The following is an 11813-nucleotide window of genomic DNA, read 5'->3' as shown; positions in this document are numbered from 1 at the left end:
GTTCTATAGATATCTGTTAAGTCCATTTGATTTATGATATTATTTAGATCCTTTACCTCTTTACCTATTTTTTGTCTAGATGATCCATCCAGAGGGGATAGTGCAGTGTTGAGGTCTCCAACAATTTGTGTGTTGTAGTCAATCTCCCTTTTTAGATCTAGCAGTCTTTACTCCATATATTTGGGTGCTCCTGTGTTAGGCGCATAGGTATTGATAAGCGTTGTATCTTCTTGATTGATTGATTGACCCTTTTACTACAATACAGTGCCCTTCTTTGTCTCTTCGAACAGTTTTTGTTTTAAAACCTGTTTTGTCAGAGATTAGTATCGCGACTCTAGCTCTCTTTTGGTTCCCATTTGCATGGAAAATCTTTTTCCAACCCTTCACTTTCAGTCTATGTATATCTTTATCCATGAAGTGGGTTTCCTGTAGGCAAAAGATAGAGGGTTTTTGTTTTTTAATCCACTCAGCCAGTCTGTGTCTCTTGATTGGAGAATTTAATCCATTAACATTCAATGTTATTATTTTTTTCGCGGTCGACTACGTTGGAGTCCAGCAACATAGCCATTACACTAACTGCTGGTTCTCAACGTTCAATGTTATTATTGATGTTACTGGATCTGTCCCAACGTTTAAGTTGGCCATTGTCTTAGTTGCCTTTTACTCCTTTGTTTCTGGCTGTTACTTCTTTAGTTTTCCTGGAACAGTACTTTCTTCAGGGTTTCTTGGAAAGCTGGCCTGGTGCTGGCAAATTCTTTCAGGTTTTGTTTGTCTGAGAAGATTATAATCTTTTTTTCCCATATGAAGGATAATCTTGCAGGATATAATAATCTTGGTTGAAATTGTTTCTCTCTTAACACTTTCAATACATCTTCCCATTCTTTCCTTGCTTGCATTGTTTCCATTGAGAAATCCGATGTTAGCCTGATGGGGTGACCTTTGTATGTCACTTGTCGTTTCTCTCTTGCCAGTTTTAGTATCTTATCTTTATCTTTGGTCTTAGCCTGTCTGGCTATGATATGCCTCAGGGAAGATCTTGGGTTGATTCTATTTGGGGTCCTTTGTATTTCTTGGGTCTGGATGCTTGAGTGCCTCTCTAGACTTGGGAAATTTTCTTCCAAGATTTCATGGAATAGGTTTTCCATGCCCTTATTAGTTTCTTCATCTTTTGGGATACCAATTATTCAGATGTTATGATGTCTAATGGAATCTAGTATTTCTTGTATGTTATCCTCATGTTTTTTTTTTTGTTGTTGTTGTTGTTATTTTCTCTTTTTGGTGGTTTTCTCTAGGTCAGAAGTTTTATCTTCTACATCAGAGATTCGATCTTCAGCATGGTCTAGTAGACTTTTAATACTTTTGAGAGAGTTTTTGATTTCTTGTATTACAGATTTCACCTCTAATAGTTCCATCTTATTCTTTCTTAGCGTGTCCATTTCTTCTTTCATATCGTGGAAGGACTTTCTCATCTCCTGTAGTTCATTGTCTCTTTTCTGTTCCAGCTCATAGTATTAGTTCAACATGAATGTTCTAAATTCTATCTCGGACATTTTGGTAATGTCCTCTATTTTTTCAAGAAAAGGAAGGGAGTTACTGTGTTCTTTTGATGGAGACATATTTCCTGCTTTATTCAGACCTGAGGTTCTTCTTCTACTTCTAACCATTGGGAGATGTGTTCCCTTTGAAATACCTTTTAAGAGAAAGTTTCCTCGAATAGGAGCAAGAGTGTTTCCTTTTTGCTGTGGAATTAAGACTGCCAAAGTCTCTCTTCTATTGTGTTTAGCAATGTGATCCAAGAAAAAGTATTCTCTTCAGGTGTACAAAGAAAAGTGTCTCCTTCTTTGCAGGTGGTTCAGTGAAAAGGAGGATCCCAGAGACTCTAAAATACTAGAATATTTCAGAACTGTAATTCTAGACCTATCTAAACTGCCAGGGATGGTGTAAAGGGAGTAAGGACCAAATAAGTGGGAAGAAAATAATAAGGAGAATAAAGAAAAAGTTGCTAGCGAGCGGCATGCAATTTCGCCAGGAGTCGAAAGATGGGAGTGGGGTGTCTGTAGGGCTAAGAGCGTTCCTATGTGGTAATGAGAAGAGAGAAATTTAAAAATGAAAGAAGAGGAGAAGGAAAAAAGAAAAAAAAAGTGTACCTGGCTGACAGAGGGGTCTCTGGCTTGGAGGTCCGGGGACTGGATCTACGGGGGACAGTCTTCCCTCGGAGTTCCTGGCCCAGGGGTCGAAAGATCTCAGAGCAAAACTTTGGATTGTCCTTTTAAAGATACATGACTAATTTTCAACGTTTGATGGCATCTTCTCTCTTCTACTCCAGCTTTCTTTCTTTTCACCCATATTAATGTGAAAGTAGATCTCTATGTGTAATTGAGTCAGATACAGGTCAAGGGCGGCATTTTTCTTCTTTCTTGTCATTTGTGTGGCAAGCTGTGTTTTTAACCACTGACACTTTTCTCCCCCTCACAGAAAACTTTTATTAACAATGTGAGTCATAGCCCAGGAAGTTATTACAGGTCTGGCATAGGAAATATGTAGTATATAGGACATTATGGCATTCAAATGCCAAGTAAAATACTGAAATGAGTAAAATGGTATATTTCCATGGGATGATTTTCTTATTTTTCTTTTCAGAGTAATGACTATATCTTTTATATTCTCTTTTTAAGGAAGATTTTTTGCTATAAGGGTGTGTGAGCTTGCCAGAGAGACAAAGACAGAAAATGAGAAATCCTTCCAGTTGGGGGAGGGGGATGCTATACCACAGTTCCTTCTCTTCTATTCTCTACTTGAGATTTTGGACATGCACACTCATGTACCTGGTATGAGTTTCAAGTCTCTGGACTCGAACTGCAGTCAGCCATGTGAGAGTCCAGCGACATAACCATTACTCCATCTTCTGGTCCCTATTTTTTATATTCTTCTAAATATTTATGGAAACTGCCAAAGTCTCTCTTCTATTGTGTTTAGCAATGTGATCCAAGGAAAAGTATTCTCTTCAGGTGTACAAAGAAAAGTGTCTCCTTCTTTGCAGGTGGTTCAGTGAAAAGGAGGATCCCAGAGACTCTAAAATACTAGAATATTTCAGAACTGTAATTCTAGACCTATCTAAACTGCCAGGGATGGTGTAAAGGGAGTAAGGACCAAATAAGTGGGAAGAAAATAATAAGGAGAATAAAGAAAAAGTTGCTAGCGAGCGGCATGCAATTTCGCCAGGAGTCGAAAGATGGGAGTGGGGTGTCTGTAGGGCTAAGAGCGTTCCTATGTGGTAATGAGAAGAGAGAAATTTAAAAATGAAAGAAGAGGAGAAGGAAAAAAGAAAAAAAAGTGTACCTGGCTGACAGAGGGGTCTCTGGCTTGGAGGTCCGGGGACTGGATCTACGGGGGACAGTCTTCCCTCGGAGTTCCTGGCCCAGGGGTCGAAAGATCTCAGAGCAACACTTTGGATTGTCCTTTTAAAGATACATGACTAATTTTCAACGTTTGATGGCATCTTCTCTCTTCTACTCCAGCTTTCTTTCTTTTCACCCATATTAATGTGAAAGTAGATCTCTATGTGTAATTGAGTCAGATACAGGTCAAGGGCGGCATTTTTCTTCTTTCTTGTCATTTGTGTGGCAAGCTGTGTTTTTAACCACTGACACTTTTCTCCCCCTCACAGAAAACTTTTATTAACAATGTGAGTCATAGCCCAGGAAGTTATTACAGGTCTGGCATAGGAAATATGTAGTATATAGGACATTATGGCATTCAAATGCCAAGTAAAATACTGAAATGAGTAAAATGGTATATTTCCATGGGATGATTTTCTTATTTTTCTTTTCAGAGTAATGACTATATCTTTTATATTCTCTTTTTAAGGAAGATTTTTTGCTATAAGGGTGTGTGAGCTTGCCAGAGAGACAAAGACAGAAAATGAGAAATCCTTCCAGTTGGGGGAGGGGGATGCTATACCACAGTTCCTTCTCTTCTATTCTCTACTTGAGATTTTGGACATGCACACTCATGTACCTGGTATGAGTTTCAAGTCTCTGGACTCGAACTGCAGTCAGCCATGTGAGAGTCCAGCGACATAACCATTACTCCATCTTCTGGTCCCTATTTTTTATATTCTTCTAAATATTTATGGAAACTGCTTATTTTTAAGAAACTATGAGTACAAATTTGAGAATATACTTATTTTTATTAATATATTAAGTTGCATGATATGAGCAGATAATCAACAAAGTCTAATTCTTTGTATAAAACCTCCAATGTAAATGAATTTGCTTAGAAATGTTTGGTTAGAAGTCAATATATTAATTTTTTTGAGAGATTTTTGCTATAGGGCATATGTGCTTGCTGGAGAGACGGAGAGAGACAGACAGAAAGCATGAAATCACTCCACAGGGGGCATGATCATGCCACAATCCCTTCTCCATTCTCCTCTCAGGATCTTGGGCATGCACGCACATGCATCTGGCATGAGGTTTAAGCCACCACGTCTAGAACTTGAACCGTGGTCAACTACGTGGGAGTCCAACAACGTAATCGTTACACCATCTGCTGGTCTCAGAGAAGTCTATATTTTGAATAAGAATTAAAACCCCTTAAGAGTAGCCACAGTAGTCTTTGATTCCAGCTGCCTGTGCAGTCATTCATGCAAAAGCTTGTAAACTTCTCCAGTAATACATTGGTTGATAGGTGATGATGTGTGTTAGTACAGGAAGCAGATTGCCATCAAATATAATGACCAAGGCCAGACAGCCAGAAAATCAGCTAAGTGTTAGCATCTACTTTGTTATGCAAGAAAAGGAAGTTGTAGCTCTCTCCAAGGTATGAAGGAAAGCAGCAGCTGATAGCCACTGGTCATTTTAGATTTGAAACATACTATTGGCAACTATCTCTATTTTTTAAAAAGATTTTTAATGAAGTTAATTATAAATTGTCTTATAAATTAAAATCATATTGATCATTTTCACAGTGTTCTTAAGTACCTGGAAATCAATAGAGATTTATTTATTTATTTAATAGACATACACCAAAGAATGGGCTGAGATCCTAAATCATAAAAGTAGGCATGTGGAAGAAGCTGTCAGAGAACTTATATCAATATTTGAGCAAATTTATGAAGTTAAATATTCCGGGAAAGCAGCAAAACTAATACCAGGTAATTTTACTATTTCATGTTGGAATCTGAAGAGCTACAGCTATTTTCTCATGTGAGGAGTTCCAGACTCCCGTAAGGAAAGCAGGTGTTCAGTGTTTGTCTAGTTTAGGCCCAGTTTGCTAGTGAGGTCTTTTTGTTAGTAAGAGAATTAAGGGAACCCTTTGGAGATCGAAATTCCCAAATGCCAACCAAGAGCCAACAATGCAAACAGGCCTCTGTCTGCATAGCAGTCTCTTTTTCCTTTCTATAGCATTCTGATAATGTCACTTGGTCTATTTATTTTACTTTTTTAGAAAAGTAAATCAGACAAAAGTAAAATATATAGTTTTTATGAATCTGGAAAATTTAATTTAGGTGAGATTGTGTTTTAAGACATTTTCTCCCGCAGAATCTTCACTGTATAGAATGTGTTATGCGTTCCTACTTAGGAATGAACTGTTCCAGGGTTTGGGGTACAGATAAATGGTGCCTTATGGAAGAGCATACTCCTATGGATGCAAGGATTATACCACAGCGTGTATTCCCTACCACTTCCCATCACTTGATTGAAGGATGAAGTAAAAAACTTTACATCTTAGCTCTAACTTTTGATTCTACCCAAACCCTCATCACCCTTGTTCAGGTTGCTTGTCTCTGAGTACAGAAACTTTCTCATTTTACCAGGTCTGTTAAAGTCAAATCCCTATGACAAGGTGCCTAAATTATTTGAAGTGATTGAAATAATCTTGACCCTATTGGAGTTCCAATTCTTCCAATTTCAGAACCTCATTTTTTTTTCTCAGGAAAGTCTAAGGTGCTAATAATTTCCATAAATAGAAATTAATAAGTGAAGAGATAAGCTGCTAAATTTGAATCCTCTTTATTGGGGCAGAGAATTTTAAGAAAAGAGTTCCTGGTAGGAGAGCTTTTAACTTCCTGCTTCTCAGATTATAGTTTAATAACATGGGACTTTTAGTTTTGCACAGATTGTTCCATTCTAAATATTTAAAATCTTTGGATAAATTTAAAGAGAAAGATATTTCACATTAAAGTTTTTTTTTTTTTTTTAGGGGTTTTCGCTATAGGTTGCGCGCGCTCACCAGCAAGACAGAGACATAGAGACAGAAAGCGAGAAACCACCCCCCAGGGGGGATGGTCACGCTGCAATCCCTTCTCCTCCATTTTCCTCTCGGGATCTTAGGCATGCACGCACACGCGCCCGGTGTGAGTTTTAAGCCACCGGGTCCGGGACGCGAACTGCGGTTGACTACGTGGGAGTCCAGCAATATAGCCATTACGCTAACTGCTGGTTCCCACATTAAAGTGTTTTCAAGTTCTAGATAAGAACTTACTAGGTAGAGATTTGTGGTTGAAGGATTTACTTCTTAGATTACAAGGCATCATATCTGTTGATCATGATCCCGTTTCCCAAATACATGTTCTTACCATCATCCTCTACTCAGGGAATCGCCGTGAGTCTGTCTTAGTGTGAGGCAGGCCACAGACTGACTAGGGGTGCACCACAAACACTGTTAACACAGGGTATATCACCCAGAGTTTTGAAGAAAACCTGAAAGAATACTCTACCTAATGGGGATGAGGTTAGTGAATTACCAACATATTTGACTTAGGGGATCTGTGGGGAGTTTGCACTTTGGAGTGAGAGGAAAACACTCTAGCCAAGCACAGATCCCATAAAAGTATCACGATCAGGGACAAGCAAGCTAAGGGGTGGGGGTGGAAGATGGGGAGTGAAATTTGTGTCTATAATAATGGTTCTTAATGGGGGTGAGGGAGGGAGGGATTCCTTCTCTCCCCAAGATATTTGGTAGTGTCTAGTGACATTTTTGGTTGTCATACAGTGTAGGGAGTTGCCACTGACTTCTTTAGGTAGAAGCAAGGAGTGCTGCTAAATATTCTGTAGATAGACCCCAACAACAAAGAATTATCTGGTCCAAAATGTGAACAGTGCTGAGGATAAAAAACTTTGAGCCTAAAATGAGTATGTGAAAGTGTGTCTTCTTTTCTCTTAAGAGTTTTCCACTTAGTTTAATAAATCTTTACCATGAACTTCAAAAAATCAGTTCGTTATGTTAGAAAACTCAAAAGGTAAACAGATAATTTAGAAAGATAATATATAAAGCCCTCTTAAAATTTTTCTTAATTCTACATGTTAAGACAGAATATACAGTGTATATTTCATAGTAGAATGATTCTGTTCATATAAATTGAATTCAAAGATGACTTCTGTAATTACAAATACAAAGAAAAGCTCATGTGTATTTTTTAATATTTTTAAATAAGTGCTTTTTAAAAAGGTGTTGCTTTATAGACTAAACCCAATACTAAAAAAAGGAAATGCGGTATTTTTGCTTTGTTTTCTATTTATAGAACAGCGGAAACATGTTGTTTTTGGAAGTGAAACAGAAGACGGTGAGAGCACTGATTATGAAGCTAATGTCGTGACTGAAGTTGATACCAATAATAAAGAAGATGAATTTAAAAAGGTATTTATTGTGGGACATCCTTATACAATTTCACTGAACTGTGGCTCATAGGACTGTCGATAATCCCAATGGTACTTCAGGTAGTTCTGCAACCAATCTGTGTCTAATTTATACCAAAATCCACAAAGTATAATTTTCAATTTTATACTATAGAATCAAGCATGATATGTAGCAGCTTGTATAGTTTCCCCCAGTATCATCAAATTAAAAAAAATCTTTAAAAAGTTTATTTTATACATTCAATCACTACAAAGCTTGTATAGTGTACAACCACAACTTGTAAAATGAATTTCCCAGCATAAATACACTACACACCAGTCCAGTTAAAGCTATTATCATACATGTTATCACTAACAAACATTCTGCCATTTCTTGATCCCTTAAATTTCTTGTCTATTTTTCTCCTTGATTCCCTTCCTCTTACCCTTCCCCACCTCCCACCCTCCTCCTACACTGTCTCCAGTATCCGCCGTGTTCTTTAGACCTCCATATCTTCCAGTCTTTCCATTTCTGCCGTAGAGTGCAGACACTTCATATAAAGTGGGGACATACAATGTCTTTCTTTCATAGCCTGGCTTGCTTCACTCAGCAGTAAATCTTCCATATTTGTCCACTTTCTTTCAAATGCCAGGGTCTTGTTTTTTTCATGGCTGAGTAGTATTCCATACTGTATATGTACCATACTTTTTCAGTCCATTCATCTGTTCATGGACATTTGAGTTTGTCCCATGTCTTAGCAATTGTGAATAATGCTGAAAGAAAATAATGGATGTGCAAGCACTTTTCCAACTGAGCATTTTTGTATCCTTTGAGGTAGATACCCAGAAGTGGAATTGCTGGATCATATGGCATTTCTATTTATAGGTCTTTGAGGAACCTCCATATTGTTCCCCACAGTGGCTGGACCCATTTATATCCCCACCAATAATGTAGGAGAGTTCCCGTTCCATCACAAGCCTTGCTAGCTCTTATCATTATTTATTTTTTTGATCTCAGCCATTCTGACTGGGGTTAGGTGGTATATCATTGTGGTTTTATTCTGCATCTCCCTTATGATAAGGAATGTTGAGCATTTTTTCATATGGTTTTTAGTTGTTCATATGTCTTCCTTAGCGAGATGTCTGTTCAGTTCATTTACCCATCTTTTAATTCAGTTGATTTTTTTTGATAAGCTGCTTGAATTCCCTGTATATTATGGTTATCAGTCTCATGTCTGAGGCATAATTTTCAAATATATTCTCCCATTCCAAGGGTGGCTGGTTCACTCTGTTATTTCTTTTGCTGAGCAGAAGCTTTTTAACATGATGTCATCCCATTAGTGTATTTTTGGGATTATTGCCTATGATTTAAGGGATTATTTAAGAAGTCTTTGCTGGGACCAGCAGTTGGCATAATGGCAATGTTGCTGGACTCCCATGTAGTTGACCGTGGTTCGAGTCCCAGGCCTGGTGGCTTAAGCTTACTCTGGATACATGTGTGTGCATGCCCAAGATCCCAAGAGGAGAATGGAGGAGAAAGGATTGTGGCCTGATGGGGGGATTTCTCGCTTTCTGTCTCTCTGTCTCCCTCTGTCTTTCTGGCGAGCGTACGTGCCCTATAGAAAAAAAACTCTCCAGAAAAAAAGAAGTCTGCCTACTTTGATGTCTCCCAGTTTTCCTTACGTTATCTACCAATGGTTTTATATTTAGAGGTCTTAGGTTTAGACCTTTGCTGTACTTCAAGTTGATTTTCGTTAATGGTGAGAGATAGTGATCCATTTCATTTTTCTGCAAGTGGATATCCAGTTTTTCCAGCACTATTCCATAAAGAGATTTTTTCCCCCCACCGATTGACTGGTGCCCTTTGTCAAAAATAATTTAACTGTGTTTGGGGATTTATTTCTGAGATCTCTATTCTGTTCCATTGATCCATATACCTGTTTTGTGCTAATACCATGTTGTTTTGATTATTACTGCTTTTAATTTATTTTAGGACCAGGGAGTGAGATGCTTCCTACTCTACTCTTCTTGCACAGTATTGCTCTGGCAACACTGGGTCTGTTATGATTCCAGACAAATTCTGTGATTATTTTTAGACAAATCCTGTGATTTTAAAAAAATCTGTGAAGAATATCTCTGGTAATTTGATTGAGATTGTGCTAAATTTGTAGATTAATTTAGGTAGAATTGACATTTTGATTTATTAATTTTTCCAATCCAGGAACATGGGATGTCTTTCCACTTTTTTGTGTCATTTTCAATTTCTCTTTTTAGTTTTTTATGGTTTTCTTTGTAGAGGTCTTAGACTTCTTTGGTTAGGTTTATTCATAGATATTTTATTTCTTTTGTGGCTATTGTAAATGGAATTGCTTTCTTCAATTCTACCTCAGTCTGTTCGCTGTTGATATATAGAAATGCTGTAGATTTTTTTTTTTAATGTTGATTTTGTACCCTGCCGCTTTACTGTATTCATTTGTTACTTCTAGGAGTCTTTTCATAGATTCTTTTGGGTTTTCTATGTGTATAGCCATGTCATCTGCAAACAGAGATAATTTCACTCTTTCCCTATTTGAATATCTTTTATTTTAGTCTCTTGTCTGATTGCATTAGCTAGGACTTCCAGTACTGTATTGAAAGAAGTAGATAAAGTGGGCATCCTTGTCTTGTTCCAGTTTTCAGTGGAAAAGCTTTCATCTTTTCCCCCATTCAGTATGATGTTAGCTATGGCTTTTATTGTGTTGAGAAATGTCCCTCCTATGCCAATTTTGCTGAGAGTCTTAATTATGGGGGTGTTGTATTTTATCAGATGCTTTTTGTGCATCAATTGATATGATCATATGGTTTTTATCTTTCTTCCTGTTAATATGGTGTACTACATTTATTGTTTTTCATATGTTGAACCATCCTTGCATCTGTGGAATAAAGCCTACCTGGTCATCGCGTGTAATCTTTTTAATGTGTTGTTGGATGCAATTTACTAGTATCTTGTTGAGATTTTTTGCATCTATTTTCATCAGAGATATTGGTCTGTACTTTTCTTTTTTAGTAAAATCCTTGTCTGTAATAGTTTGAGTAGAATAGGGGTTAGCTTTTCTTTAAAAGTAGAATTGTAATTGTAGAATTTGGGAATGAAGTAATTGGGACCTGGACTTTTCTTTTTTGGGAGGTTATTTATCATTGATTTCATTTCATCACTTGTTACTTGTTTAGTTAGGGTTTCTGCCTCTTCCTGATTCAGTCTTGGTAGCTTATATGTGTCCAGAAATTTGTTCATCTCATCCACGTTTTATTACTTGCTGGCATATAGTAACTTATAATATTCTATAATGATTTCTCGTATTTCTGTTACACCTGTTGTAATATTGCCTGCTTCGTTGAGAATTTGATTTATCTGGTTCTTTTCTCTCTTCTTAATTAGTCTAGCTAAAAGTGTATCAATTTTGTTTATCTTCTCAAAGAACCAGCTTTTGGTTTCATTTATTTTCTGTCTACTTAGTTTACTCTCTATTTCATTTATTTCTACTTGAATCTTTATTATTATTTTTTCTCCTGAAATTGATTATTGTTGTTGTTGTTGCTGTTGCTTGTTTTTCTAGTTTTCTGAAGTGTATTGTTAGGTTGTCTATTTTCTACCTTTTCATCTTTTTCCTATGTTCACTAATTGACATGAACTTCTCTCTGTGACTGATTTCGTTGTGTCCCATAAATTATGGAAACTCATGTATTCATTATCATTGATTTCAATAAATCTTTTTATTTCAGTTTTAATTTTTTCAGTGACTGTGAAGTCATTCAGATGTAGGTTGTTTAATTTCCATATGTTTCTGTATTTTTGAAGAATTTTTCTGAAGTTAATTTCAAGTTTAATTCTGTCATGGTTAGAGAAGATACTGGTTATATTACTATGCCTTTGAATTTGTAAAGGCCTGTTCTGTGCCCTACATGTCAGTCAATACAGAGATATCAATCTCCCCGCTTTATCATTCAATATCTTTTCCATGCTTTTCCCAATAATTATTATTATAATTTTTAAAACAGTCAATCACTATTTCTCGTTTTGCTTATTAAAGAGACTACACCCATCATGAAATATTTCCCAGACCGGTTCAGTTGAGAATACTATACATGTCATCATCAACAGGTAATAAACCATATCTATTTCTCATTAACATCCTGCCTCTCTATTGTTCACTG

At 36.8% G+C, this 11813-nt stretch overlaps 1 protein-coding gene across 1 annotated transcript in view; it reads left to right on the top strand.

Moving 5' to 3' along the window:
* Nucleotides 1-11813, top strand: part of DNAH8 (dynein axonemal heavy chain 8) — a 413702-nt gene that overhangs the window by 108798 nt on the left and 293091 nt on the right. Inside the window, exons 21-22 of the mRNA XM_027771927.1 lie at nucleotides 5020-5155; nucleotides 7526-7641. Coding sequence (XP_027627728.1) covers nucleotides 5020-5155; nucleotides 7526-7641 — 252 coding nt within the window. The remainder of the gene's footprint in view (nucleotides 1-5019; nucleotides 5156-7525; nucleotides 7642-11813) is intronic.

This window comes from Tupaia chinensis, unplaced genomic scaffold (assembly GCF_000334495.1).
Source record: "Tupaia chinensis unplaced genomic scaffold, TupChi_1.0 Scaffold000238_1, whole genome shotgun sequence".
NCBI classification, from domain to species: Eukaryota; Metazoa; Chordata; class Mammalia; order Scandentia; family Tupaiidae; genus Tupaia; species Tupaia belangeri.
Note: the sequence above shows the minus strand (reverse complement) of the source record. Positions and strands in the feature narration are given on the sequence as shown.